Source organism: Gopherus flavomarginatus, chromosome 5 (assembly GCF_025201925.1).
Source record: "Gopherus flavomarginatus isolate rGopFla2 chromosome 5, rGopFla2.mat.asm, whole genome shotgun sequence".
NCBI classification, from domain to species: Eukaryota; Metazoa; Chordata; order Testudines; family Testudinidae; genus Gopherus; species Gopherus flavomarginatus.
In genome coordinates this window covers 48,847,782-48,861,721 of record NC_066621.1, presented here as the reverse complement: position 1 = coordinate 48,861,721, position 13,940 = coordinate 48,847,782, and the positions used below count along the sequence as shown (strand labels likewise).

At 41.7% G+C, this 13,940-nt stretch overlaps 1 protein-coding gene across 1 annotated transcript in view; it reads right to left on the bottom strand.

Moving 5' to 3' along the window:
• The window catches only part of LOC127052379 (mucin-5B-like), a 73,311-nt gene that overhangs the window by 37,071 nt on the left and 22,300 nt on the right, over positions 1–13,940 (bottom strand). Inside the window, exons 14-16 of the mRNA XM_050955975.1 lie at positions 12,198–12,292; positions 5,348–5,474; positions 947–1,196 (exon numbers count right to left, since the gene is read on the bottom strand). Coding sequence (XP_050811932.1) covers positions 947–1,196; positions 5,348–5,474; positions 12,198–12,292 — 472 coding nt within the window. The remainder of the gene's footprint in view (positions 1–946; positions 1,197–5,347; positions 5,475–12,197; positions 12,293–13,940) is intronic.

Sequence of the window (13,940 nt, the reverse complement as noted above, 5' to 3'; positions counted from 1 at the left end):
GCTTTCATGAGTGAATACCCACTTTGTTGGTTGCATCAGATGAAGTGGGTATTCACCCACGAAAGCTCATGCTCCAATATGTCTGTTAGTCTATAAGGTGTCACAGGACTCTTTGCTGCTTTTACAGATCCAGACTAACACGGCTACCCCTCTGATACTTAAATCCTTTTATTGTTTTAGTTTTTGTCAATTTCTTGATTATTCAATGCTGGAAAATTTTGATTCTCAAAGGCCATTTTTGGCTCCAAAGCATTCTGGTTTTGAAAACTGTAAAAATGTTCTGATTTCCTTTCACATTTTTCATTTAAAAAAGATGAAATTTTCAGTGAAAATAATTTTTTTTCCACAAAAAGTTGTAATGCTGGCAAAAAGCCATTTTTACCAAAATTACAAAAAAAGTGAAATTTCAATCAGTCCTAATACTGCATGAGGGGGACTCCTGAGGCCAGGCCATTCACAAATCTACCATTGTGTCCCACATTTGCTTCCACCCCACCATTCTTTTTTCTTTCTCTGCAGCTCATTATTCCTTCCCCACTCTCCACTGCCCTCCTACTTCCCCACTAATGTTACTTCTACTCTGCTAGCCCCTCTGACCTCCCTCCTCCTGACTTCTGATCAACTCTCCATTTTGTCTCCCTTTCCATGCATTCAACCCCTTCCCATTGCAGCTAATCTCTCCTCTTCTCCTACCAATTATGTGTGGCTCTCACCTCTCATGTTATAGAAGCCTTTTGTTCACCCTTAGAGCACTTGGATTCAACCACTTTGGGGTTTGTCCATTGGACCATGGTGGAACCTGACCCAGTATTGTCAAAGAGAAAATCTCATCATCCTTGGTATGATATGAATTCATTCAGAGATTATTACTCTCATGGACTGCAGTGTACATTTAACATGACAATCCATCTACCACACATTCTTCAGTTCATCTGAAACAACTTACCACATGCGTTTGTCCTCTTGGAATGATTTCCCAGCTTGAATTATCTTGTCTTTGTAGTAACATGGACAATCTTCTGGAGACACACATTCATCAGCATTTAGGTAGGTCTCCTTGGGACAACCACAGCCCTCTACAGGAGTGCTCTGGATATTACACAGCAGATCAGGCTCGCTCAGGGAGCGGCAGGAGTGGTTACAGAACTTCACATCGTAGCTGAATACCATCGTTTCAGGACAGTCCTTAGAGACATCTTTACAAGACAAATAAAATAAGGACTGAAATGGACTTGGGACCTGCAGTGTTAAATTATCACCTCAGCTCTTGATGTAGGTGATAACTACATATACTTTTCCTTCTAACAATGAAGGCTCTCTCCAAAGGAAAGTGTTGGAACCCGCCTTACCTAAGGTATTTAGAAAATTAGCTAAAATGCTGAAATATATACAATACTATCACATGTCAGGGCTCAAATACTGCATACCTCTAATATGTCCTTATGTTTAAAAATAAACCTGTGTTCCGCATTACTAATGAGTGTCACAGTTCAGGGCAATTGCAGCTGGATTTCCTCTCTGTGGTCCAGCAAGGGCATGCACTCTAGGCTCCAGGCTCCTTAGCTATCATCTCTCTTGAGCAAAACCCTACATCTCTCTCCTTCCCAACAGGCAGAGGTGCTGGAACAATTTGTATAGTGGGGGCACTGAGAGCCATTGAACCAAACTGTAAACCCTGTATATAATGGAAACCACTTCAAGCAGCACCCAGAGCACCTGTAGTTCCAGCATCTGTGCTGTCCGAGGTTTTTCCAGGCTGTGTTGTTCCCCAGCAGGTCAGACTGCCTAAGCAGACCTGCTTTACTTTTTCTCTAGATGTTAGAAACAGCATTATTGCCCAACGTTACATTACCACACTGCTCTTTCTGAGCAAAAACATATATTCTTAAAGTGAAAGTATTAAAGAAAACAAATGAAAAATAATAAAAGAACCTACACACATGCTAATGAAGCTTATCAGAGATCACCCTCCCCGGCCCAATCCCAACAAGGGCTCTGATAGGAGTCAGTCCTTCAAACCCCACACAGAGGCTTCTCTGTGGCTACAAGTTCATAACTGCTTTTGCTCAGAACAAGAACCCTCATGAATAGGTCAAGTCCTTTCAGTTCTTCCCAGGAAAGACTGGGCCCTCCCTTGGATAGAAGGTCCTGGCTGTTTGCTGGATCAGAAAGCAGGGCCTGAGTCAGTTTAAACTCACACTGTTTTACCCAAATATCCTTTCTTTGTCTGTTGGTATCTAAAGCATCCAGTTTGAACCAGTATATGCAAGCCTCTCCAGGTGCTGGCACCCCTCTGGAGGTGTTATAACCTGAGAGAATTTACCTAATTCCCACCACACACACACATACTGTTCTTTGCTACTGGAAGAGCTGTGGTCACTCTCTCTCATGAAATTACATACAGTCCTGGCCCACAATGATCCATAAACTTAGTACAGTAAGATCTACCAAAGATATGAGGCTCTCTAATTAGGAGTAATTTGAAAAAAAAAATAACACTATTATTGTACGTGTGAAGTTGAATGGGCAGCTGCCAGAGAACTCTCTGCTCATGACATGCTGTTGCCAAGGAAACTACATGTAGGTTCTAGAAGCTCTCTGGAGAAGAATGGAAAGACGGAACGACTCTTGGAGCATCCTTTGGGAAAAAGAGAAGCAAAGTCTTTTGGCTTCTCTGCGTGGACTGAAAGGTGAAGTATCAAGTCCAACAGGGCTCAGTTATCCTTCTGAGCAAGTGGAAGACTGATCAAACTGCATGGGCTACCAGGGAGTGGCATCTTCCAATCTCTACACCAAGTATGTGGTAAAATAACCTTGGCTTACACTAAAAGGTAAGTGGCTCCTACCATTTTAGCTCATGCCAGATTACAAGGAAGAGCTAGAAAGGTGGATTTAACCATAAGGTAGGGCAGTGCAGTGTCTTCTGTGGCTATTGGTCAGTCCAAGGGCCTCTAAAAGGGAGTGGGACTTGGTGGTGTTAGGCAGTGCAGGTCAGTTGGGCCAAAATTTGGAGCCATCAGAGGGACAAATGCTGCTCCATCCTGTCTTTGCTGCATAAGTAACTAATTCAGGGATCAGAACTCTACTGTGAGGTTTTCCGAGAAGAAGATGTTTGATTATAGTATTCACTGTTAAAGATGTGTAACCTTTGAGGTTTGAACTGCCTTGCATCTGGCTGCAGTCTTGTCCTTTTTTAATATCTCTGCAGTATCTGAAAGAGCCTTGGAAATCAAAGCAGTGTGAAACACCAGTGAAATGGAGCACAATCTGGCCTATTTACTCATTCTCTCATGAATAATGCTGCACAACAGACTTTATTCTTAGCAGTGGTATGTTCCCAAAAGGGTACTTATTCTTCTTTAAACAAGTCTGAAGGCAAAGAAGTATTGTGAAGGTTGAACAATCAGTATTTTTTTCCCAGCATTAGATGGTAAATTGGGTATTGTTTGAAGCTGATATTACCAACTTCATCATGAGTGAATGGAGTTTTGTTTCTTAAACCAATGCTACAGCCCTCTCCTGCTTTTCATAATATAGTTTCTAACTTTTGGCACACACTGAAGTGCATCTTGTTCTGCAATTCTTCACCTGTCAGGAAAGCTTTCAATAGACAGACACTGTATATAATACATACAGCTGTATATTTATATGCCAATCAGCTGTAGAATACACTGTGTTCCTTTTGAATTACTGTACCAAAAGTTTGTTAAATTGCTTGTACTGTAATTTTAAATTGTTTCTACAATTACATTGTTTACCACATCTGGAAAATTCAAGTAGCTTCAAAGGCATGTAATTAACCAATAGATAGACAAACTATAGTAGATCCAAGGGGAATCTAAATTGCATATATACCATTATCTTATGGTTTTATATTCAGATGGGTTTCCAGTCATGAAATCATTCATAGGAAAAATGAGAGATTTTCCAAAACTGCTGTCAATGAGCAGCTATTCTCATACCAATCACTTGAGAATTATTGCAAACAAACCACACTTATGATAGCAAGAGTTAATCAGGTGAATCCTCTGATCATCAATGGAAGAATGGCAATGCAGAAATAAAAATGAAGGTAATGGAGAAAACTTCGTCCCCGAGTGTCGATCCTGATCCAGTACCCAGTGGGATCAGTGGAAGGTCTCCCGTTAACTTCAACAGTGAATTGATCAAGCCCCAAAGGAGTAACCCCATTTAGCAAAAAGAAGTCTGTGATGTAATATATACTCATTTATAAGCATACATGCATTTATCTATATATATACCCCCCAAAGACCATAGAAACGGTCTATAAGAGACACAGCTATCTAGTAGTGAGATCAGAGCACTAAAAACTAGGACTCCTATATTATTCCTGTCGATGCTATGTGGCCTTTTGAGAGTCATTTAGTCGCTTGGTGCCACAGACTACCTATCTATACAATGGCGATATTAGTACTTAAATTACAGGAGAGTTTGTGGGATGAATTAATTAATATTTATGAAATATGTTATACTCCTCAGATGATATGTGCAAATACACTTTTTGCAAGAAACTATTACTTTAATATAACATAAAACAAATCAGTTTAATTAAAACGGTGCAAGTTTGTATATAGGTAAGGACTGATGTAATGGTAGATGTTGTCGGTCAGAAACTGAACAGAAATGGATCTTATGGCAGCCAAGACTAAAATATATTGGGAGTCCTTTGTATTCAGAATTTGCCTAATTCCTGCCCATGCTGTGCCTTGATTTAGCTAAGGATATTAGTCCCTCATTTTCATGAGTGATAAATTCATCCATTATTCCCATAGAAAGAACACACAAGGTCAGACCCTCATCTGGTTTCATCAGCATACTACCTTGACTTCAGTGAAGCAACATCAATTTACAACAAGCTGAGGATATGGCCCAGAGTATGCTTCTATCCCAGGGGTAGGCAACCTATGGTGCATTTGCCAAAGGCGGCATGCAAGCTGATTTTCAGTGGCACTTACACTTCCCAGGTCCTGGCCACCAGTCTGGGGGGCTCTGCATTTTAATTTAATTTTAAATGAAGCTTCTTAAACATTTTTAAAGCCTTATTTATTTTACATACAACAATAGTTTAGTTATATATTATGGACTTCTAGAAAGAGACCTTCTAAAAACGTAAAAAATGTATGACTGGCACGCAAAACCTTAAATTAGAGTGAATAAATGAAGACTCAGAACACCACTTCTGAAAGGCTGCCAACCTCTGTTCTATCCTATTTCTAAGATACCTATCACCTTGGCATGTGAGCACAGAACATAGTTGTTTCAACAACGTAAGAGCTCCAAAATGTGTTCTCCTGTGCATATACACATGTTAATATGTTACACATACCGCAGACCCCAAGCCTCCAGCCTTTCAGGTGTACTCCTCTTGCAGCACAATCTCTGGAGTATGTAGAGAGCACGCTACACAGGGCCGCTTCACTCTTCTCAGCATTACAAGTGTCATAAACACAGTTCTAGGCAATACACAAGGAAACTGATATTATGATGAGAGCCCAAGCAGCAGAAACAAGGAGCCATCTTAAATATTTATACGATCATAAACTCATTGCCAGTGAGACTTAATCCTCAATATTTGAAAACCAAAGAATGTTCCCTTTTTTGGATTACAAAGTGAACAAATTCAACTTTATTATGGGACAGTGTTTGCAACTTTTAAGATACACAGATTATTGCCTTTTCATAACACACATTTGGTTAGCTGAGACTGAAACCCTGATCTCCCTCTTAAAAAACATGGCCTCTAACGCTGAGCTAAAGCAAGAGCTCCGGTAGCTATCACCTACAGAAATATCCTTATGTTCTTTCTAAGCGGCCACCAGTCAGTAGAAGGCAACATGCTCATACAGTGTTCATGCCTGCTCCTGCTTATAGTACTGGGCAAAGCTCCCATTTGACATCAGTGGGAGAATTGGCCAGTAACTCTCATTGAAATCAACAGGAAGAGCAAAATTATCCACAACAAAATTCATTCTTGATTTTGGTTAATTTCAACCTATTTTAAACATAGCTGGCCCATGAGTTTTCAATGAGATTTAATAATTTGGAACATTTGAAAGGTAATTTACAAGCCATTTTTTAATTGGACCCAAAGGCACATTGGACAAATGAAAGTTAAAATCCCAGGTGATTTCTATGTGACTTGTATCAAAAAAACACTAGGGTGTTGTTTTTTTTTTCAAATTTTTCAGAAACTTCTTTACCTTCAGAATAAACATGGCCATTTTCAGGCCAAGTTAGTTTTTCTGTACCATAATTACAGAGATGTGAAAGCAGAGCTTTCTAAGGACAGTTTGTTGCAATTTTAATAGGGAGTGGCTAATGTCTCTTTACCACAAAAGCCGCTAATGTTTAATATATTCTTTTTTTAGATCTGAATTTTAAATGAAGCGAAGTGTGAAGCCAAGATGTTTCAGAAGCACTAAACTTGTATTATAAAGATGTATTATAACATCTTTCTTAGAAGATTCCTTAAGTAACATGTTAGATTACCTTCCAGGTATAAAAAAAGTGCACAGAAAGCTAGTGTCTTACCTCCATCTATTCAGTTTCTTTTATTTAGACCTTAAGATCTACAAGTCTTATCATTTCACAGTGAAAATGAGCTAGCACCATTTGTGGGAAGATAGTTTAAATGCCTTGCTGGTTACTAAAACCCCAGTCCAGCAAAACGCTGAGGCCTATGCTTCACTTTAGACATATGAGCAGCCACATTGACTACAATGGGGCTATGCATCAGAGCTCATCAGCACTTTTTTCATTGGAATCTTTTCGGTGAAAATGGGTCTGTGATGTTGTCTAATTAAAATATAATTATGCAAATCATTATTTCTACCATTGTTATATAATTGCAGTGAATCTTATACAAAATATAACTCATGGCCAGAAAGGGTTAAACAGCTTGCAGGCAGAATGACCCAAAGCCAACTTTAAAGTCATGTTAAAAAGGTAAGCGAATGGTAATTAGGGCCATTCATTGTAAATAGGCTAGAACTTTGAAATGCAAACCTATATTGTTAAAAGTTAGAAGCAATACTGATTGTGTGTATCTTAAATGCTAGCCAGGTAAACAGACTGTTCCTGTCCGTCACTATAACTATTAATTCAGAGATCAAAAGAGAATATTAACGTTTAGATGAATCTTGGGTGAATGATGATAGTCTGCCTACTGGATAAATTGCCCTATATTAATTTGTGTAACTAATTACTAGTGGTGTTTAGGAAACAGAAGGTTACATCAAAAGCCTATTGTTTACCCAGAACTGTATGGTCAAGAGGAGGCTAGAAAACTGTATAAAAAACCATTGGGTCCTGATTCTATCCTCTCAGATCTGTTTGAGGCTTCGTACAGGGGAAGCTTAGGCCACAAGGACTGAGTTCCCAGTTCTAAGCTGGAACACCCTGCAATGACATTGGACTATAACCTATGGACTATTTCTGAAAGAACTCTTTGCAACTATAAAGCCCACCATCTCTGCTATGAATCTGAACCTTAATGAATTGAACCCATGTCTGTATGTACATTGATCTTTTAACGTACTATCACCCTCTTTTCTTTTTTAATACATTTTAGCTTAATTAATAAGAATTGGCATAAGCATGTATTTGGGTTAGATCTAGAATATTCAATAACCTGGGAGGTAATGTGTCCGATCATTTGGGATTGGTAGAACCTTTTCTTTTATATGATAAAATAACATTTTCAGAAATCATCATATTTGATGAGGGTACCTGGATGGAGGGCTGAGGCGGGATCACTTTAAGAGAACTGTGTTGTTTGAACTTCTGAGTAACAGTGAGGTATAACAGAAGCTGTTTAATGCTGGTTTGGTAAATCTAACTATTGAATTATCCACCAGCTTTGGGGTTTGTCTGCCTCATTCTTTGTAGTTCTTCCTAACTGAGTGACCACACCTGGCCCTCACTGGGACCCCAGTCTCAGTGGCATAGTAGCTCTAGGATACGTATTACCACAGGTTAATTGGGTTCTTGGATCAGAACCAAACACTTGTCAAAAATTAATTTTGATATTGGAGAGTTTAAAGGTTAAAAATCAGTTACAATGAGTGACCCATGATCAAGAGCCCAACAGAAAAAGCCTGGAAAAATTGTGCTCACAGAGGGAGTTTTCTTTTAAGAAAAAGCTCCAGAGCAGAAACTGAAAAATCTGTCAATTGCCAGTGATAAGGAAGTAGACCCAGCAAAAATGCTTTCATTGAGAAAGCAGCAGCAGTTTGAACATGAACAAAAAATAGCTGATATGAAAAGAGAAGCTGCTGAAGGAAAGAAAGAAAGAAGCCCATGCAATGCACATGGAATGGCTTGGCTGCTGAGGAGAGGGTTGCCAGACTTAAGATCCAAATCAAAAAACCAATGGAAGAATAGCAGAAAGTGTATCATCCTGAAAAGCCATCTCCTCCTAACAAAGGTGGGGATAGAATCTATCCAGTTTATAACAATGTCGGTATATTATATGAGTCTAAGCAGTTTTCTGTGTGTAACCAAATATACCCCAACACTGCCACCTTTTATGTAAATGCTTTCACTGTGAACTCAGGTAAAGGTAACCCCATAACATGTGCAGAGAATGTAAAAATCAATGGTAAAAGCTGTTTAGGGCAAATTACAACTTCTAATATCACTCTTGTTAAAGCAGATCTTGTCAAAAAGGAAGATTACTTACCAGATAAGAGTGTTAATAGTGTAATCTTCTGTGAGTTTACTGTAAAGGTGCCTTTAGCCAAAATCCACCTTGAGTGGAATGGTGTTAAACAGGACGTTATAGCTGGTGTAAGGAAGTTATTTCCTAAGGATCTTTTGATTGGGGATGATATTAAAGCTTTGTTCAGTCAGGTTGACATAAACCAGTCAGAGGAAAGAAATAATCCTAAACCTGTGTCAATTAGGGGCAAGGACTTGCCTCTGGAGCGTTTCTCCAAATGTTTGTCTGAGAAAGATAGTGGTTTATCTGTGCAAAAGAGCAGTTTGTCTGTAAATGAAGTTTCTGAATGTCTGTCTAGTATCTGAGAAGTGAATCTGGAATCAGATAAAGCACAGAGAATACTCTTTGGTCAGGAAAATGTTTCTCTAGAGCAGATTAAAGTTAATGATCAGATTAAAGCCCTAACTAAGGAAGGAAAGGGTACATTCTTGGGGAGTAATGGACTGTTGGCTAGTAAAGCTTGTATAAGTGAGCCTAGGCAATGTAAAAGTGATTTGCTTAAAGTAGATCAGTATGAGCCACTGTCTGTGGAAAGCAGAAGTTTGTCTGTTGGAAGTGGCAACTTGCCTGTTAAGGAAGCTGTCCCACTATCTGAGCATTTGTCTGTGGACGGCCATAAGTGCTGGGACAAGGGAAATGATATCCCAAGCTGTTTGTCTGTTAAAGGGGAATGTTTCTCCAGCTCTTTTTTATGTGTAAAGCAGACAGAAGAAGCCTGTCAGCCTATCATGATTGAAAATTTATCAGTTGACTCAGAGTTGATTCTGGATACAACTAAAGCCCAGGAAGGAAGAGATCTTAAATTTGTGTCTGCTAGGAATCATGACATTGTAACCAGGTTGCATCCAGCTACTGTCATAATAGCTCCCAGAGACCAAGCAATTCTGATGCTTCTATTTTGCCTGTTGCTAGTGTGTTGCTGGGTAAAGATATGACAACCTTGTCTGATTAGGTTGATATCATAGCCAGGACATAAGGAACACATAAAGGTGAATTGACTATGTTGCCCACGGACAATGTGGAAACTTGTGATAAGGAAGAAATGGTTCCTAAGCTTGTAGTTGTTGAGCAAAGATAGCTGCAGGGGAGAAAACACTTCTAACCCTTTGACTATGAAGTCTACCAGCTTGCCTGAAAGCAGGGCCAGATTAACCTTTTGGGGGCCCAGCATCAAACATATTTGTGGGCAGTCATGGAGGCAATGGAGCATGGCGCAGTGAGATCAGTCACCAGAGCAAGGGGCCAGCCAGAGTCAATGGGGCATGGCATGGCAGGGGTGACTCCGCTCCACTCAGCCCAGTGCAAGGGCACTATTTTCAAACCGGTAGTTGCCAGATGCACAGTGGCCTGCCTGACCCTGTGCTGCCAGCATGCCCTTTCCCCTCGGGGGGGGCCTATGCCACACCACACCCCCCATACCTCCACCCAACAACTCCCCAACTCCCTATGGCCAGAGTCCCCCTGGACCCACTATGCCCAATGCTCCCCCAGACCTCCCCCACAAATGCACAGCACCCTGCACAAAACCACCTCTGCCCAAAGCCCCACCACAACTGCAAGTGGTGGGTAGGGGGATCCAGCAAGGTCTGGGGGCGCAGTGCAAGTGGAGCAGGCCGGGGCCCCTTCTGAGCATGGGCTTGGCTTCATGGAGCCACTGGCACCACTGTAAACCGCCAATGCCTGAAAGGGAGCTGTGTAAAAATCCTCCTAGTGTGCCAGAGGTGATTCTGGATGTAAGTGAAACTCAGAAGGAGTTTGATTATTTGTCTGTTGTGCCACAGTTTGTTCTGGACATAATGACAGTTCAGAAAGAATCTGTTGCAGTTCATGATATTGCAGAAGGAAAGGAATTTCTGGGTGAAATCTTTGAGGTCTGTGAGACCTCAATAGCTGTGCCTAGGGAGGGTGAAAAGGAATTGCTTCTTTTGACTCTTAATGGGCCATTGTTGATAGTAAACAGTCTCTCTTCTTAGGAAAGTGTGTTGGTGCCTAATGGCCAAAGTCTTTCAAATAAAAATGAATCTACTGAATTTGCTTTGGAAAAAGCTAGTCTGGATAGCTTAAAGGAGGCTTCATTAGCTAATATTGGAAGTGAACAGACTGGGTCTCAGGTTCAAGGAAAAGGCTGGATTCCTGGCTTTACATAGCAAAGCAGCCTTATGAATAGACCTGTAGTGAGGTGGCCTGGTTCCCAGCCGCCCCAGAGAGGGAAGAGCCTCTCCGGATGAAACGTCGGGGGAGCCACTGGAGCCTGCACCAGAGGTCAAGGCACAGGACAGGAAATATAAAAGCCCAACCCCTGGGCTCAGAAGCTGCCTAGCCATCAAAGAGGCAGGACGCTGGTGTCCTAGCTCCTGCTGGGGAGACTCCTGCCACCTGTGACCGACCTGAGGACTGGCCATACCCGTTGAGGCCAGACGCCGACCAGAAGCCAATAAGCCTGCCACTGAGAAGGGACCCAGAGGAGCTGCCCAGCTTACCACTCGTGGAGTACGCCGAGGAGTCCATGGTGGTCGATGCCATAGAGGATGATGACCAGATACAGGTACTGCTAGAGGGGGAGGTCGCAAGTAGCCTGAGGGCAGCCGACTCTAGTCTGGCTGTGGCACACCCAGAGCTGATGTCAGTGTGTTGCGACTAGGATCCCCACTGACACAGCAGCAGGTCGCCTGCTGCTGTCAGGGCCCCAGGCTGGGAACGCAGTGGAGTGGGTGGGCCTGCGTCCCCCCTGTCACCCCACTCACTGGCGGCAGTCTCCCCCTTGCCCGGTGCTCAGGACCAGGAGCCTGGGCTTTGGCCTTGAACTGCTTGTTTGCTGCCCCGCCTTGACCGAGGGCCTGGGCTTATTACTGAACTCTCTGCTCAGCCCCTGCCTGAGGGTCTGAGCCTGGAACTGTTTGTTTGCTGCCCTGCCCTGCCCTAGGGCCTGGGCTTATTACTGAACTCTCTGCTCAGCCCCTGCCTGAGGGTCTGAGCCCTGAATTGTTTGTTTGCTGCCCCACCCTGACCTGGGCTTGTTACTGAACTATTTGCTCAGCCCCTGCCGGAGGGCCTGAGCCCTTGACTGTTTCCTGCCCCACCAAGCTAATTCGCCGACTCACCGGACTTGTGTAGTGAGGCAGCATGGCTCCCAGCCACCCCAGAGAGGGGTGACCCCAACAGCACACACCTACAAGACCCATAGACACTTGAGAATTGTCATGTGATTTCTTAGTAAGTTCTAATGCATCTGATGCCTTGTGGGTGCAGAAATTGGCAGTTGAAAAGCAGCTGTGTCCACAATAGAAAAGAACCACAAACCCTTGCAGAACATTCTTAAACTCTTGTTTTGTTACTTCCTCATTGGCATTGGTGCATTTAATTTTAAAGAGCAAGTAGAATACGGCATGTAATCCCCGCTGATCAGAATACATTTATGGCAGGTCGAGTTTTGGACTAGACTAAAATAATTCCTTACCTTGACATATGATGCGGGATCTACAACGGAATGACAGGAAGCAAATACACTACTTGTGTTAGACAGAAGTTCACACCAGTGCTGCCCAAATTTTTCTGAAAGGGAAAATAGGGATAAACTACCCAAAGTCACATATGCAAATTTATAATCTCTCTCTTTCTCAATGGGCTTTACAAATCTCTAAAATGTTTTTCATCTTGAAGATATTTTAAGACATTCAGGTAAGAGTGGAAGAAAATAGTAGACAATCAGTAACCATGGTGATGAGTGTGATTAGATTGATAGATATAGTGGACAGACAGTTAGCTATGCCCCTGTCTGAACATTTCCATTGGCTACTAATATCAGTCCTGTGGTTTAGGTTTGCAGGACAGATGTTAGAATGCATTTTTCTCATTTCAAGTGGTTTTTTCCAATCGCTTCCAAAGACATGATCGAACTAGCCATGTGATCACCAGCAAACTGTAGATTTCCTAACACGCAGTGGCAGTTACCAGGTCAGATGTTGCACTGAAGCCAACCTGGGAGTTTTGGCTGCACATAGGTACAGCTTGCTCAGAAAGGACAGGCAGGGGAAAAGGGAGAACGCGTTGCCAAGTATACCAAAAATGAATACACCTGCACTGAGGTTGAGATAGAAATGAGAGGCAACCCTGTTGAAAGTCTCAAGGTAAGGAAAAAAGGAGTAAAAACCAAGGGTGACGGTATGGCAGGAGCCAACTATAGACCACCTAACCAGGAAGAAGAGATGGATGAGGATTTTTTTAAACAACTAATAAAATAATTGAAAGCACAGAACTTGGTGGTGATGGGGGATTTCAAATACCTACACATCTGTTGGGAAAATAATACAGCAGGGCACAGATTATCCAACAGGTTCTTGAAATGCATTGGAGACAATTTTTATTAAAAAAGGTGGAGAAAGCAACTAGGGGAGAGGTTGTTCTACACTTGATTCTGACAAATGGGGAGGCACTGATTGAGAATTCGAAGGTGGAAGGCAGATTGGGTGAAAATGATCATAAAATGATAGAGATCATGATTCTAAGGAATAGTAGAGGGGAAAAAAGCAGAATAAAGACAATGGACTTCAAGAAGGCAAACTTTAACTCAGAGAACTGGCAGGTAAGATATGATGGGGAGCAAGTCCAAGGGAAAAAAGAGTTCAGGAGAATTGGCAGGTTTTTTAAGGAGACATTATTAAGAGCACAAAAGCAAACTATCCCAATGACTAGGAAAGATAGAAAGTATGGTTGAAGACCACTCCGGCTTAACTAGGAGATCTTCAATGACCTGAAACTCCAAAAAGAGTGATACAAAAAGTAGAAACTAGGTCAAATTATGAAGAGTGAATATTAAACAAAACACACACACACAAGCATGTAGGGATAAAATTAGAAAGGCCAAGGCACAAAATTAGATTAAACTAGCTACGGACATAAAGGGTAACAAGAAAACATTGTGCAAGTACATTAGAAGCAAGAGGAAGACCAACGAAGGGTAGGCCCATTACTTAATGAGGAGGGAAAGACAATAACAGAAAATGCAGCAATGGTAAAAGAGTCAAATGTCTCTTTTGTTTCATTTTTTACCAAAAAGCCTACCAGTGTTTGGACAACTAACCTGGTAAATATCAGTGCAAATGGAGTAGAATCTGGAGCTAAAATAGGGAAAGAACAAGTTAAAAATTACTTAGGCAAATTAAATGTCTTCAAGTTGGCAGGGTCTAACAAAATACATGCT